The sequence below is a fragment of the Danio rerio genome, chromosome 5 (genome assembly GCF_052040795.2).
Source record: "Danio rerio strain M-AB ecotype USA chromosome 5, GRCz13ab, whole genome shotgun sequence".
NCBI lineage: Eukaryota > Metazoa > Chordata > Actinopteri > Cypriniformes > Danionidae > Danio > Danio rerio.
The window spans coordinates 24,520,951-24,538,483 of NC_141025.1; the positions used below are offsets into that span (position 1 = coordinate 24,520,951).

The window sequence follows — 17,533 nt, forward strand, 5'->3', positions numbered from 1 at the left end:
ACATTAAATGAACAAGACTGCTGTAACTGCAGACTGTCAGCTTTAATTTGAGGGTATTTACATCCAAAACGGATGAATGCTGTAGGAATTACAACAGTTTGCATATGTGCCTCCCACTTGTTAAGGGTCCGAAAGTAATTGGACAATTGGCTTCTAAGCTGTTCCATGCCCAGGTGTGTGTTATTCCCTTATCCCTCATATTTCTCCCATCCCAATTACAATGAGCAGACAAAAAGAATAGAGTTGTTGTCAACTCAAGATGAGGAAAGAGCTGTCGCTATCAGTCCAGCAAGCCACCAATAGGCTAAAAAATCAAAACAAACCCATCAAAGAGATAGAAAAAACATTAGGCGTGGCTAAAACAACAGTGTGGAACATTCATAAAAAGAAGGAACACACAAGTGAGCTCAGGAACACCAAAAGACCCAGAAGACCATGGAAACAACTGTGGTGTACAGCCAAAGAATTCTTTCACTGATGAAGAAAACACCCTTCACAACAGTTGGGCAGATCAAGAACACTTTCCAATAGGTAGGTGTATGTGTCAAAATCAACTATCAAGAGAAGACTACACCAGAATGAATACAGATGCTTTACAGCTCATTGGAAGGCACTTCACAATGCAGAGGAAGAATGACCCAAAGCATTTTGCAAAAGCAACCAAAGAGTTTTGGAAGGGAAAGAAGTGGAATCTTATGCAATGGCTAAATCAATCACCTGACCTAAATCCGATTAAGCATGCATTTTTAATTGTTGAAGACAAAACTGAAGGAAAAATGCCCCAAGAACAAGCAGGGACTGAAGACAGTTGCTGTAGAGGCCTGGCAGAGCACCACAAGGGATGATACCCGGTGTAATGATGTCTATGGTGATGTCTATGTCTATGGATGTCTAATTGACTGCAAAGGATTTGAAACCAAGTATTAAAAAGTAAAAGTTTGATTTATGATTATGTCAAATTAATTTTGGACCCTTAAAAAGTGGGAGGCACATATGCAAACTAGGCATGAACCGTTAAAAGATTATGATAAGGTATGACAACCTTGGATAAAAATATCACGGTTTCACGGTTTTTTGATTACTGCTCTTAGATATTTTATTTTTAAACTTCTGGGTAAAAAAACAAAATTAAAATTCCCGTGAAAACAATATATTACATTTTTTTTTAAAGATTTATAATATTTTGGACAAGTAAACATGTCAGGCTGAACAATTATTTAAATGAATCATTGACTTCTGCTGTCTTCATTAGTTTCAAAAACACTGATTTCATTACAATTTAAAACACCATAATTGGATATTTTGTCTGCTGGAAATTCTGTTGTCCTAAAAAAAATGTTAATAAAAAATATTACATATACCTTAGACCGGTATCACAGAAAATTTTATCGATTTTAAAACCTTGACTTTTGCAAACTGTGTTATACTTGAAAAACGGTTATCATCCCATGCCTAATGCAAACTGTTGAAAGTCAGCGTTCACCTGATTTGGATGTAAATACCCTCAAATTAAAGCTGACAGTCTGCAGTTAAATCACTTCTTGATCATTTAATTTCAAACCCATTGTGTTGGTGTATGGAGCCAAAAATGTCAAAATTGTGCCAATGGCCAAATTTTTATGGACCTAACTGTATACATATGTTCTGGGAATGTCCCCAAATTGCATTATTCAGGTCCAAGGTACGAGACCTACTATTAGAGCTAATGGAAACTCCGATCCAACGTAACCCATTGTTTTTTCTCATGGTGGACGATTCATCACTCTCCTTATCCATCAACCAAAGGATTCTATCAGTTGTTCTGAATGCTGAAAAAAAAAACATCCTGAAAATATGGCTGTATCCATTTGCTCCAGCTGATGCACTGGACTGTATTAGTTTAGAATACACCACAGATAAAATAAATGATGCCAGTAAGAAAACTGTACAATTTTGGTTAAATATGACTGTATGAGATATGTTTCAATTATGATTTTGTACCTATTATTACAGTATTATTGTCTTTATTTTATTTGAGCATTTTGTGGATCTCAGGCTTTGTTCAAAATAAAAAATGTTTAATAAAAAAAATAAAAACATAAAAAAAAGAATGTAAAAAAAAAATGAAAGCAATTTTCTGAAGATCACACAGTCGCTGAGCTACAGAAGGTGTGTGCCCCAAGGGCTTTAATGACAGATCGAGAACATACTTATTACAAATTCTACTTGCAGCAGCTTTGAAGTGCATCACATGCATATGGCTAAATTCTGAACCTCCATCATATAATGCTTGGATTCAAAAAGTGTGGGAACTGTATGAAATGGAGCAAATCACATATGCAATGCGACTTAAAAAATATATATTTTCCTAAAGAGATGGCCTCCTGTCATGCCTTTAATTCTTCAATAATGAGCCATACTGTTATGATCAAGGCCACTCCTTTCTTTCTCTACTACAACATCCATCTAATTGTCCCCCTTTTTTATTTAATTTCATTTATTTATTTATTTTTGTATTTTTGTATTTTTTGTCAATTAACTTTTTTATTTTGAACGTCTATACCCCACACAACGTAACATTCACAATACAAAATCAACATTCAGGAAAATAATGTAAACAAAATATAATAAAATAATAACATAAAACATAAATATTAAATATAAAATTATACAATAGACAGCCAAAATGACAACCCTTCAATTTTTCTAATACATGCTCTCTAAATACCGTAAAAAGCTACCCCACTTCTGATGAAAAGTATAGGTGGAGAGTGGAGACCTCGAGTCTTGCCAATATACAGTATGTTTATATGATACAGTAGAAGTCATCAGCTCAATCTAATCCTTAAAAGTGGGAGTATCTGAGTTCTTCCAATTTCACAGCACCATTCTCACAGCCATAATACATCCTGCAATGACTAGCCCTAATTTAGTATTATTATTATTTTATTTTTTTATTTTGTTCTCAACATGTCTTTACAACCATTTTGGCAGCTAGAAATTGGAGTAACATGCAAAATAAGAATTTCTTCATTTTCTTTTTGGCTTAGTACTTTTATTAATCAGGGGTTGAAACAGCGGAATAAACCGCCAACTTAACCAGCATATGTTTTACCCTTCCAGCTGCAACCCAACACTGGGAAACACTCATACACTCTTGCATTCACACATGTACACTACAGCCAACTTAGCTTATTCAATTTACCTATAGCGCCTGTCTTTGCACTGTGGGGGAAACCGAAGCACCCAGAGGGAACCCAGGTGAACACGGGGAGAACATGCAAATTCCACACAGAACCAGCAACCTTCTTTCTGTGAGGCGATCAGGCTAACCTACTGTGCCACCATGACACCACAAATTAATAATAACAATAATTTAAAATTGTATTGTACTCATTGCTTTGCAGTGTTGCATTCTTTATTAAAAATAAGTTCCAAAAAAGACACAACAGAACTTATTTAAAGTTGTTATCATTTCTAATCTGTTCAGATTTTATAACGGTATAGTTCCCTCCAAAAATTATTTACATTTTTTCTACTCACCCTGAATTATAAACAATTTCAAGTTTATTTCTCCTGTTGAACACTAAAGGTGTTATTTTAAAAAGGCTGAAAACTGTAACAATTGGCCTCTATAGTAGAAAAAAAAAATACTATGACAGTGAATGATTACTGGTTTTCAGCTTTCTTCAACGTATCTTCTGTTGTGTTCAACAGAAATAGGCAACTCAATCAGGTTTGAAGCAAGTGGAAAATGAATAAATGATGACAGAATATATATATATATATATATATATATATATATATATATATATATATATATATATATATTTATTTATTTTTATTATTTTTTTTTTTACAATCCTTTTAAAGTTCACTTCAAGAGTTTAGATGCCAAAACCTCTAAGTTAAATGTTGCTAGCGCATTTTCCTCCAACTCGTGTGTAGGTTCAGAAATTTTACTTTTATAGTGACCAAAAAGTTATTTATATTGCCTTTAAAGCAAAATAACGCTCATTTTAGGAGAAAATTTCTTTTTTGCATCTGAACTCTTCACTTTAAGATGCTGAACAGCATGCATAGTACAAATAGTCAATGTAGTCTAGGAAATCAACTGAGACATGTAAACTACCACAACAATCATAAGTATTAATGTTATAATTGAATAACTGATTATCAAAATGCTGTTGGATTAATGTTAAACGGCTTTATCACACTTGCTGTCAATCCTAGACGTTTGTATCTTTGCAACCTTAACGTTAGTTGACATCAGACTAATACTGTGCTTCAACACTACAACCAGTAATATTATACACAAAGATAAGCGAGTGTTTTTTTTAAGAGCTCTAGTTGAGTCGTTTGTGTTTGTTTATTTGGTATATGGTGGCTTTTATTCGGTTAATTGTGTTGGTTTACCTGCTTCAGCAGCTTTCATAAAGTCCGCCGGCGCGTTCAGTCTTTCTGATCTCCGCATATCCATGATAACCACTGAAAGTCACACAAGCGGTCCTACATAAACGTGTAAAATGCTCGAATCCGATTCTTTGATGATTTTTTAGTCATTGTTTTGCAAAGTGCTCGTTCTCCCCGCCGTTGAGTTCAAAGCTGTGCGTGCAGTTGTCATGACAGGAGATTTCCGGTTGGTTTGAGGCACTACAGCGCCCCCTGCAGTCTTTGGCACATTCTACAAGAAACGTACATTTTCACTTATAAAAAAATTGACAGGGCCTGACTTAAGCTTGTCTTCCTCAAAAATAAATAAATAAAAAACCATACAAAACAAGCATAAAATCATACAATTCAATGATAGAGCGCATCCTTTCCTCCATCAAGTGAGTCATATGAAGGCACGCAAAATGTAATGCAAATGTGACTGACCAAAACATAGGGACAATTGTAAATGAATTTAAATTATATGTTTAGCATTTATTTGTAGAATTTATATATAATTTCATGTTTTCAATTAATTGATGTAAATGATAACAACTTCAACTTTGCTATTTCTGAAGAATATGTTTTTCTAAATCACTGTTTTTTGCATAACAAAATGATTAAAGCTGTAGGTTCAGTTGGACTGAGGAAAAGGACAATAACAGGGTTTGTAAGTTTGTAAAGGGTTTTTAATAAAGAACGAAAATCTGAAAACTAAATGAATGACACTGACTCCTTTGCAGAACAACTCACAGAAATCAACCATCGGTCCATTTTAGACATTTTGGGATGAAATACTTTTTTTATTCACTCTATTTATGTTTTATTTCAGGTACAGATAATGTGCGTTTCTGGTAGAATTTCCACTCTATATAATGCTAAATTCAGCTTAAAAGGATAGTTCACCCAAAAATTATTCCCATAAATTATTATTATCACTATTTACTCACCCACAAGTTGATCCAAGCCCTTGAAAGACAATTTAAAGAATGTTAGAAGTAAATAACAGGAATACTAATAGTATGGAAATAGTTACCGGTTTTCAACATTTTTCAAAATATCTTATTTTTTGTTCAACAAAATAAACTGTTACAAATAAGAGTAAAAAACAACATGATTTTTTAGTTTTTCCTGAACTAATCTTTTAACTGTTTTGATAAATGCACTTTTATAGTCCCGATAATCAGGGATGGCCAGAATTTATGATACAAGTATTTCAAATGCGTATTTCACATACAAAATAGTATTTAGTAATTTGTAATTGATGTGGTTTATAAAAATAGGTTAATATTATGTTTAATGTTGTGTATTTTTAAAACACTGTAAAATACTGATAGGAAGTCTAAATGATGACATCATAAAAACATGACCTTTAATATTTGTGTTTTCTCAGTTATTTGCCAAGACGAGACTAGAAAATTGATTAATTTGATCAATTGCTTGGAGAATGGATGGAAATGATGCAACAAGTATTAAGAAAATAACAAACAAATAGCAGGGAGCAAGTCAACATTTATTTATGGAAAGACTAAGATTTTAGTAGATTTAGATATTGTGACTTTACATTTTAAACAGCTAGATTTATTTAGTAAATTATGTGAACAAAAATGTTAAGTAACTTTTTTAAGTTTTATCACTTTAAAATATAAGATTGCTATGAGATGGTGGCAATTTTCACAATAGATAGAGTTAGTGAGATATATAGTATAATATTCCAACTCAATTTATGCATCCAATGGTTTTTACAGTAATTAAAGAGGTCATCTTCAAGACAGGACTTAAAATTTGTACAAAATCTATACTAAAATCAAAGAGAAACACAAGTTACATTTTTATGAATACCTCCTCATGTGCAGTAGGTGAATGAGATATTATTTAATTAAATGTTTTAAATATTATTTAATTAATTTTTGTTATATTCGATTTTATTCGATATGTTATGCTTTAATAAATTTTATAAAATTTTCTATTATAATTTTATTAATTTTTTTGTTTTATTTGATTTGTTCTGCTTTATTTCATTTATTTTATTAAATTGTATGTATTTGATTTGTTTTGCTACATTTCATTTTATTATTTTTTTTTTTAACTTTTTAGTTTTATTTGATTTGTTTTGCTTTATTTCATTTATTTTATTAAACTGTTTTTATTTATTTTGTTTTATTTGTTTTGCTCTCATTAATTTATTTGATCAGGATTGATCGAAGAGGCCTGTTGATGGGACCGTTTGCGAATAAATGTCATACTGCCTTGTAAAGTATTTTGTAGTATTTTCAAAATACAGTATTTTATTTTGATACTTGTGGCTGCTGTATTTTGTAGTTTATTTTGATGCATGTAAAATTAAGGTATTTGGTCATTTATTTTAAAATTCATTTAAATTTATTTTTGCCCATCCCTGCTGATAATGTACATGGACATCCTAGAAATTATTATTTGAATCATTATCATTAACGTTGTTATTTGAAGTGTTGCACATCCATTGGTTATGTCTACATGTGCTTGACGGTTCTAAAAACTACATGCATAAATCATTAACCGAATCCATTCCCGAAACTGATACAGAGACATAATTTCACATCCATTGAACGCAACAGTATCCAAAAGTTCTATGACAAACAGTAAACTCTTCAAGTTCAGTAGAGATTTATTATACCGCACTGTTTAACATTGATCTCTGTCATTTGCTCTGTGTGGATGTGTTTGTTCAGTCATTGATTCTTTGTGTGAATGAAGGCTTTGATTAGGCCACTAAAGAACACTGACCTTCTTGTTCATGACCCAGAAAATCTCACACTCTGCACTCATGGTTCACAGGAAAGATCAATGATGAAGCAACTGTTTGTTTTTTCCTCCATGCCATAAAAAACAAAGACAAAAAAAATGTAATTAATATAAAAGTTCCAGCATTGCTCAGTAAAATTTACAGACTGGTCAAAGTGTTGTCTGTGGGAGCTGCTGATTAAAACAGCAGTGATAAAGATGAGGAAGTTTTATTTTGTATACAATAAAAAGGCATAAACATTGTAAATGAAACAAGAGACATCTTGTAAATAGAATAAAAACATCTTGGTTTTTATGTACAGTCCAATACATTAAAATACATACACTCACACACTTTTGGAAACAAGGCGACATTGCAGGACTAGAAATTAATAGAAAAGTGGGAAAAATGACCAACTATGTGTGAAACACATGAAAAAAGGATGGTTTCTTTCCAACCCTGCATGACCAAAAGCTCCTTGCTGAAATGCATTTACCCGGGAAACATTTACCACGGTTACTTTTACCAAGATTTCTCAGCACAAATACAATCATCATGTTTCACTTTGATTAACAATCCATCCGTGATATCAATTACCCAAACCAACCTACAAGCTCAATCCTAAAACGCAAAAAAAACTACACAAAGGGGAAAGATTTATAGAATTTTTTCACAGTGGAGCTTCTCCAAAATGAAAGTGAATAAAACATCAGTGACTCTCTCAGGACAGATGCAGTGTGACTGAAACAGTAGGTTGGATACCAAACATAAAAAAACAACAACTTAAATATAAATCAGCAACGATTCACATTACATGACGCATTTTGTGTAAAACAAAATAATACATATAATTATATTTTTTAAGATATAACAATATATTATAATACCTAATTCTAATATTCAAAAAAAGAATTAGAAATATCCTACAGAGAAAGCTTTTGTGTGAAAATGGGGGCAATGCCCTGGATGCAGAAATACCTTCGAAATTTAAAGCTGAAAAATAGATATATTTAAAAAAGTAATTAAATATGAAAGATGGGCATGCTTTTAAAGTTCCAATCAGCAAGTGCTTTGAGTTATTAAAGGACCAATCAGCCAATCACAACCATACAAGTAATGAGTGAGGAATATTATCACAATACCAGGTTTAACCTATTTATGGGGAGCAAAAACATTGTGAGTAATGGATTAAATAAAAAAAAAATACTGGGGAATAAAACACACTGCAAGTCTAAACGCTTCAAGGAAAGCTGAATTATAAATTTTGAATTTAAAATCACACTTTATAAAGTCATTTACAACTGATTGTCTTTACAAAATTACCTAAAAATCAAAACTCCTCTGGGAGTTACAAAAAACAGCTATTTTTAAACCTCCGTTACAAATAGATAGGTCTGATCTCATGCTGTAAATGTCTGTCTGATGCCCTGTGGGCTGTTATATGTACAGATGGAAAGTCGTGGTGTGTTTTCGGGAGGAAAAGATACACAGCACCATCTTGTGCATTAGTCCATGGAGTGAAATCAGAAGAGGAGAAACAGGTCACCGATGCTCTCATTTACCCATATCAGAACATGGAGACATTCAGAACCTGTAAGACAAAACGCACACAGACTTTCTCTTAACTCTCTTAAAGCAAGATTTATACATTTTTAAATGCTTTAGTATGCTATTTTCTATCCTGTTTTGACCTTTGAAACACACTGTTGAATGTCAGTAGTGACACTAGATAAAAACACAATCGACAGGCAGTACTGAAGCAATGATGTAGAAGTGGGAGCTGATCCACTTCTGTCTTATGCCGTGATGTCAAAGCCGAAGCCAAATAGAGTTTGTGGCTTGGTTTGAATATAAGATTTTTTTCAAAATCCAACTAATCCAAATTTTTCGGCTTCTGAAATTTAAAATATGTTTCAAAATGCTCTAATAAAATTAAAAGTATGTAAATGTTTTTTAAAAAAATGAATGTTTGTTTTAAGGTGCCCTAAAACAATCAGGGTATCCCTGGGCATAGTGGAATAATAAAGAGTTCAGTACATGAAAATGGCTTTACAGTGAGCTTTAAACACCATCGTTTGTAAATGTAAACAAACAAATCTATGTTTCTTTTCATTTAAATTCTATGAGTGTAAAACTCAGGTGAACAAAAGGCCAATCAGAACACAAAACAGACTGTTGCGTGACTCACGGGCACGCCCTCAGCATTTGCATGCACAATAAGGACTTTCACATTCAATTTTATGAAGTAATAAATGAGCCCAGTGCTTCCCACACATAGACTTTACTTGGGCGGGCCGCCCAGATACATTCACGGCTGCCCAAGTATATTTGGAGACATTTCATTTTTTATTAATATCATCCTTTTACACTTTTTTTGTCTCAGCCCAATAGCCAAACATCCGCAATCGATTAACTAATGGAAAATCTCTGCTCGCCCAACACGTTTCCTACTTCTCATTGTGTGTGTATGAGAGCATCCCACAGACTTACATAGCCAATCTCATGTGCTCTGACCCTCAAAGACACGCCTTTTTGGGACTTAAAAATGCATTTGTCCAGGGTTTCTAAATCTTCTAAAATGTCCGGTATTAGGCTTTTGGTTTCGTTATCTAAGAAGTCGTCATTTTTATTTAAGCCTGATTTACTTTCACTTGGCTTCACAGCTGTCAGCGCGTGCACAGTCGCAAGACTGAGACAAATATTGTACAATTAATTCTTTGATCATATTGACTAAGATAAACTTTTCTATTTACTCAGAGAGGATGAAATCTTATCTAAACTGGCAGCCAAATGTTGACTATTAGAATACACTATTATAGCCAAATACACTATTAGAAATGGTTAATTAACTAATTTGGCTCATTTAAATTATCTAAATTTTTATTCTTGTAGTTATTATACTTTAGATTTTTTATGTTATTTATTTGTCATCTGCTGTAAAAAAATTTAATAGACGATGTTGATATGTTAAATATTTTATACATATCTAACATGCTTTAGCAATACTGTACTAAATGTCAGCAGCAGATTTTACCTGTCAGTGGGTGCACATGACTGCTGAATAAAATATTTATGTATTTAGGAAATTTCTCAACAGTCTTAAAAACAGAAAAAAAGTGCATAATAAATAAAAAATATAGATAAAATTACTTTTTTTGTTGCATGTAGGTAACCATGTGCCGTCTGTAAAAGGTGTGTGTTAATCTGGCAAGCACCTCAAGTATATTTTAAACCTGTGGGAAGCACTGAAACCACTTCTGAAGATTTTTAAACCTATTTAAGCCCTGTACTTACTATGTAGATATTTAACTAACAATTTAACTAATTAAACCAATGTATATTAGTATATGGCACCTTTAAGAAAAACTGCTGACACAGTGGTATGGATTCTTACTAGCATGAGAAAAACACATAATGCTCTGGTGCTGCCTTTAATTTACGTATAAGACATTTCTAACACGCACCACTAAACATATTGGGTGGATTAATGCATAAGAGAAGGAAAAAAACAGAAGGAATGCTTACTGAATCGTCCATGATGGAGGAAGGGTCAAAGTAGTCTTGTTTCAGCTCTGATCTCTCCCTGCGGTTTTTGGATGGAGGCTTGAGAGGGACAAAAAATAGTAAGTAAAAAAAGTAAAAAAAAAAAATAATAATATGCAAAATGTATTTTCTCTCTATGTATGAGTGTGTAGTGTGTATGTATGAGTAAGCATTGTGATTAGATGTAGTACGTAAAGATCAATATGGTTGTGATTCTGACAGGAAATGTTTCAGTAAGTAAAGGTCCTCTTTGGCTAATATGTGTTGTTCATTTCTGAATCCTACCAGATCAATGTCCATGGTGTCGAAGTCCATGCCCTCGTTAAGGTCGTCCAGACGTTCCTCTGATGACATCATCACATCCTCTACAATCGGCTCCTCATCATCCTCCATCAGCCCACTGCCACGGCGACTGCAAAGAAGCAAAGCAGAGAATAAATAAACAACTAATCTTCAATAATACATAATCCAATATTAGTGCTAGTGTAAGCATGCATGCCCATGTAATATATACAGATTCTGCTCACTTTGCTAAGTATATCTGTTCTGCTTGTTAGCACAAATATCCAATCAGCCAATCACATAGCAGGAAGTGCTTTAGGGATGTGAATTTAAGCCTGAAGAACTGATAAATATGATATGCTAAAGTTTAAATCAAGCATTCGAATAGAGAAGAAAGAGGATTCAAGTAACGTTTTAAATTAGCATAGCTTTTGATTTCAAACAGATTGGTTTAATTATTTTAGAATTTGTCCTGCACAACCATCTACAGAAGGCAGTTCTAAAAGCAAAAAGGGGGTCCAACCGAGTACTATCTATTAGTGTTGCCAGAAGTACAGACTGTGAAACAAATTCATACTGAAATTTAAAAATTTTCCCATTTCTCGCTAATATTTGATTCTTAAACACATCGCTCATTTCTGCTCAGCGCATGAACACAACAACCAATCAGTTGTGCTTAAAACCTCAAGAATGCTCAATATGGAATGGTATTGAGGTCGGTACTTTAGGTCAGTGGCTCCCAATTCCAGTCCTCAGAACCTTATGAGTCAAAATAAAGCACATAAAAAATGCGTATTGCAATTTTACATGCTCTTTTTTTTGGTTGTTTGTTTTTTTACAGCACATTGTGTTCTGCATCCTGATTAGTGGATTGTGTTCTGTGTCCTGACTGACTGTAGACCATTTTCAATCAATCTACTCCATGCCGTGTCACCTGTACAGTACAGAATGCATTCAGTTTGCCAAATTTACATCTTCTATCGCTAGCAGTGTGACTCTGAAGTGTCGTACTGTATGCTTGCAAGGTTTCTCCCCAACAAAACCCATAATGTTGACAAAACTTTCTGCACCATCAACGGCACCTGTGGCAGCATCCAAAGCAGAGGAAGATGCTAACAATTGCTCAAAAAGTTGGACTTCTGGACATGCTAAAAGAAGATGGCTGTAGGGTCCCATTATGGAATAAATTAATCTTCAGTTCGTTACATTCGGTTTTACAATCTTAAAACATCTAAAATATTATTTTAAAAAAGCTAACTACTTTGCTGATTTCACCTATAGCGGGATATTTACAGAACATAACTCCCATGATTAACAAGGATACCACTGTATAAAATTATAATTTCAGAAGTCACAAGTTCCTGAAAATTGGTTCAAAATACTTTGTATTCATTAACGTTCAATTGTAATTACATATTTTTTAAAGATTTTATATTTCACATTATGATTTAATACAATGTTTTCAGTGTCAAATGATCCTTCAGAGATCATTTCAATATGCTCATTTAAAAAACATCATGCTTTCAGATAAAAAAAAATATTTGAAAATCATCTCTTTTCTTATTTCAGTGAAAACTGAATTTTTTTCATAATTCTTTGACAAAAAGACATAATTTATTTAAAATGCTAATCTTTTGTAAACTTATATGTTTTTTAGTTGTATGCATCTGTGCCTAAAACTCCTCATTCCAAGAAAAAAAGCTCTTTTAAACAGTAGTATGTAGTGTTGGGGAAAACGCATTACAAGTAAAATGTATTAATATTACTTTTCAAAGTAACAAGTAAAGCTTTTTATTTGTATTTGTAAAGGTAAATGAAGCTGTAGGTTATACAGTGCACTGTTAACTAATGAGCTCCTCTGTTTTAAAAAAGAAAAGAAACGCTGCAAGTTCTGACAGACATCAAGCCACAGCAAAGGTAAGGTGAAATAACGTAAGGTAACTCAAAAATAACGCAGTGCATTACTAACAATAAAAAGTAATGCAACAAATTACTTTTTTGAGAAGCAACTCAAAATTGTTGTTACTTTCAAAAGTAACTTTCCTCAACATTGGTAGTATGTGTATACAGATGTGCACTCACATAGTGTGCTGAATGTGGCCTCTCATCTTGCCGTACTGCAGGTTTGCTCTCTCCTGCTGCTGCTTTTGGGCCATCATCCATGCAACCTGAGAACTAAAAAGACAACAGCTCTCAAACAGCTCCTCACTAATGAATGTGTTACAGAGAATGTGTGTATAAACCCAAATGTGTGTGTTTACTTGTAGTCCATGTGTTGATGCGGCTGCTGCAGGGGTGTGTGTTGCGCTTCGTTGCTCATACTGTAAACCCCAATGTACCCCTGCTCTGGCCGGAGCTTCTTTGCATCCCGCAGGACAGTAGAGACGATGTGAGGAGATGACATCATTACAGGAGAGTGCGGGACAGTCTGTACACGGTTCACCCACATGCTGACATCACTGCTGCTACAACTACTGTCCTCTGAGAGAAGATAATGAAAAGTTTGAGACTCTGAAGAAATTCTAATTATTTAATCTGGTTATCACGCTTCAACACACACCATCGGGCAGTTTTCTCTTGCTGGCGGCAGGTGGTTTGCCCCTGCGACTGCGGGCAGAACTTCTGCTCATACCACTGATGACGGACAGCGTGTCATCATCAGCGCCCGCCTGCAGAGAGTTACGGTAGGAGATGAGCGGCAGCCAGCAGTCATCCCTCTGAAGGGCCATCTGAAACGTCATAAACCGCTCTAGATACACGTGCCTGATGTGAGAGAACATACACGTGCATCAATATAGAGTTTCATTTAATTGTATCCTGTTAGCCCACAGAGAGCCAGCTGACAACATCTAATCGCTGCAATTTCAGGAGCCAATATTTCAAGTCTAGAGTGTCACATGATACTTAAAAAATCATTCTAACGTAACTTGAATCTCTTTGGATTATTGCTGATCTATAATTTAAAAAGGTTAATACTAACAATGTTTGCTTTTCTGCTAAACACATTCAAGGATACTTTGACAAACATTAAATAATCTCAATTAAAAAATTCATTCATTTGGTTTTATCAGCTATCATAGCCCCAATATATAAAAAATAAGTTTTCTTAACATCTCAAAAGCTTGGGAGAGAAATTAAAACCTGTCAATCAAAGGAAGCACAAAAAGTTCGTTCTAGTTCTGTGTATTTCAGGCATGGTTTAAGGGGTGGTCCACTATGAGACCATATTTTAAACTTTAGTTGATGTGCAATGTGGCTGTGTGAACATAAACAACATCTCTAAACGGAATACACTTATAAGTGCAAAGGGAGCGAACGAAGTTTGGGGACAACAAAAAAAATACATCTGAGCTAGTGAGATCACAAACGCATCAGGTAACGTGCATTCACCACGTCCACACAACCTGTGCAGCAAGGAGGCGTAGCCAGAGGAACTGTAATGTTATAGCAGAGAAAGCAAAAATGCCATCCAAGCACTGCTATTTTTTTCACAGAGCTTGTTCTGTTTCTGTATTTGGGCTTTAAAAGGACACGATACGAAAAAAGAAGTGCTTATAATTAAACTTTAATTATGTTCCAGAACATTATAAAAATTTATATAGCTAGCATTTGACAAAGGACAGCTTTGGTTTCAGTTAAAAGGATTAAAGCTCCTCTAACCAATAAAGCTGTGGATTGTGAGCAACATCCTGTAAGTGTTTTTATTTGCTAAAATTGATTATTACATACAAAGGTTGTTAGCATTGACCGTATGTTGTAGTGAAGATGTCAACAATGGGAAATGCTGTTTGGCACCATTAACAATTTAGCTACATATTCATATTTATCTGTCAAACCACTGTAAACACCAACAATCTTCACCAGCACTGGAGTTTCTTTCTATGCGGAAGCTTTCCCTGCATTATACATATCAAATAACAAACTCACAAAATGTATGAGAATGTTTCATATTACTTGCACATGCTTAAACCTGAATATATATATATGTATATATGTATATATATATATGTGATATATATATATAAAAACCACATCTTTATTACAATGTAAGATTTTGCACCAACTACACGTGTCTAAATTAAAGCTCGCCAAGATGTTTCCTTCCATAGACCCACTGTGTGACAGATGCAGGCAATTTTCGGCATCGCTCGATCACGTTTTGGAGTTGTCCTAAAATAGTTAAATATTGGATTTTAGTTTTTCAAATAATATCAAAAATGGTAGGAAAACAAGTATACCCTGCGCATATTTTAGCTGTATTGCTGTTAGTGATAATGCAGAATTATCTAAAAATCAATACAGTGATAAGATTTATAACCCTTTTGGCACATAGATTGATTTTACTGAATTGGAAACGAAAAGATCATCCCCATTGCTCTTTTGACTTTCTGTACTTGTGGCAGCCTGTTGCAGCTGCTTCCTGATGACTCTGCAATTGTCGGTTACATAAAGGATCTAGATGAAAGTGAGTATAGGTTGCTTTTAAAAAGTTTTGCTGACTGGTGTGAAACAAATAGCCTTAAATTAAATACTAATAAGACCAAAGAAATGATTGTTGATTTTAGCAGACATCCACAACAAGCGGTGCCAGTGATTATACAGGAGTCAGCAATTTAGATGGTGTATATCTGAATAACAAGCTCGATTGGTTTGAAAATACATTTCAGGTGGGGTCAGAGTCGCATTCATTTATTAAGACAAATGAGGTCCTTTGGTGTGTGTCAGACACTGTTAAAGACTTTCTATGATTCTGTGGTGTCTTCTGTAATTCCGTATGCTGTAACCTGCTGGGAACAGGGACTGTTAGAGAAGGAGAAAAACTAATTAAATAAGCTTATGAAAAGGGCAGGTTTTGTTGTGGGTTGTGTACTAGCCACTATAAAAGAGATAGCGCATGATAGAATAATGGACAAATTTATCAGTATGATGAACCCCGAAAGTCATACCCTTTTGAGATAGTCTAAGTGTGTGCAAGCTTTTAGCGCAAGATTAATTCAGCACCGATGTTACAGAGAAAGATACAGGAAGTCACTTTTACTAACAACTAAGGTGTGCAGTGTGAATGTAAATTTATTAACATTATTTAATATTATTGTTTATTTTTTTTTATTAATTTATTATTAATTATTTTATTTAAATTTATTCTAGTATGGAGAGCTCTGCTCTAATGTGAAATTCCCATTGGGATTAATAAAGTCTAACAAACAAACAATAAAAATAAGAATTTCCATGCAATATGGAATCCATTTTTATTGCAAACTTTAACAAAAGAGCAGTGATTAAACCCTAGTAGAAACACCACAAAACCCTCCCTTATTTAGTTTTTTTTTTAACCCAAACCTTTCTATATTTTTAAGTTCTTTACCGAAGCCGCTCTACTTCACAGTTGGTCTCACGTGTCCATCACATCCAACGCGCAATGTACTATGGGCAGTTTCAGCGGTTATGCAGAGTATGGACGCTTCTACACTTAAAAAAAATATTTAACCATCTGGGAACCTTTGGCATACTCTTTTCAACATACTATGATTTGGGAATTCTATTTTCAAGTACTATTTATGACAGATAGTATGTGAATTGGGATGCAGCACAGTAGTCTTGAACACCTTGACTAGTTGAATCAGCTGCATTTAACTAGGATTGGAGCAAAAATGTGCAGAGCTGCAGCCCTCCTGGTATTGAGTTTAAGCTATAGATTAAAAGAACTTGACATGTGTTTTGAAGAATTACATTATGAATTATATTTCCATTGGATTCATATTATCTAATGCCTTTTTATTATACACAAGCTGCATTTTTATCCTCATTTTATTTTGATGAACTCCTTCATATTTACTTTAATTTTTATATACTTTTTTCACTTTCACTTTATTGATTTTTTTAATCTTATGATCGATGGAGACCAAACATTAATATATGTGATCTGCTTAATCATCATTTAATTTGCAAATATTAAGATGGCTCCAAGTTTTAACATTGTTTTCTTGGCACTGACAGTGGTCAACATGTAGCCGAAACATTTGCCTTGTTTTGTTTTGATTTTCAGTAAATTGCCCATAAGACTTGCTTGTGCCTTTTTGATTTTTTTCGACAAACCTGAATGGATTGTTTGAAAGGTGCAGTGAGTCTTGGTTGCTTCAAAGTTTCCAAGGAAATATTGAGCGGCAAAATCAAACTCAACATTAATAACAACAAAAAAAAAAAATAAATAATAATAATAATTCAAACTATTATTAACAAATACAATGTTTTTTTTATATTAACTGGTAAATTCAAATATTTAAATGGTTGCATTTTTTAATTATTGGTGTAAATGTTCTACTTTTCTAATACAGTTGTTTGCTGGAATTTGTGTGAAATTTAGCTTAATGTATCTGTCTCCAAGAAAATATTAAGCATCAAAATTAAACTCAACATTAATAACAATAATAATAATTCTAAATATTAATAAAAATATGATGTATTCTTTTCATTAACTGGTGACTTAAAATTGTAATATTTAAACAGCTGCATTTTTAATTTATTGGTTCAAAT

At 33.5% G+C, this 17,533-nt stretch overlaps 2 protein-coding genes across 8 annotated transcripts in view; both read right to left on the reverse strand.

Annotated features, from left to right (window-relative positions):
- Positions 1–4,626, reverse strand: part of cchcr1 (coiled-coil alpha-helical rod protein 1) — a 28,224-nt gene extending 23,598 nt beyond the window's left edge. For both annotated transcript variants that reach the window (XM_087253453.1, XM_087253452.1), the window contains exon 1: positions 4,396–4,626. In XM_087253453.1, the coding sequence (XP_087109579.1) occupies positions 4,396–4,459 (64 nt within the window). In that variant the 5' untranslated portion in view covers positions 4,460–4,626. The remainder of the gene's footprint in view (positions 1–4,395) is intronic.
- A 2,726-nt stretch (positions 4,627–7,352) lies between these two features.
- Positions 7,353–17,533, reverse strand: part of stag2a (STAG2 cohesin complex component a) — a 29,897-nt gene continuing 19,716 nt past the window's right edge. For 3 of the 6 annotated variants that reach the window (XM_087252559.1, XM_087252560.1, XM_087252558.1), the window contains 6 exons: positions 13,560–13,762; positions 13,261–13,480; positions 13,082–13,174; positions 11,003–11,129; positions 10,700–10,777; positions 7,465–8,765 (listed from right to left, as the gene is read on the reverse strand). In XM_087252559.1, the coding sequence (XP_087108685.1) occupies positions 8,742–8,765; positions 10,700–10,777; positions 11,003–11,129; positions 13,082–13,174; positions 13,261–13,480; positions 13,560–13,762 (745 nt within the window). In that variant the 3' untranslated portion in view covers positions 7,465–8,741. Of the gene's footprint in view, positions 8,766–10,699; positions 10,778–11,002; positions 11,130–13,081; positions 13,175–13,260; positions 13,481–13,559; positions 13,763–17,533 lie in introns of all 6 variants that reach the window. The other 3 variants (XR_015490436.1, XR_015490435.1, NM_001100028.1) reach the window with 2 other exon arrangements.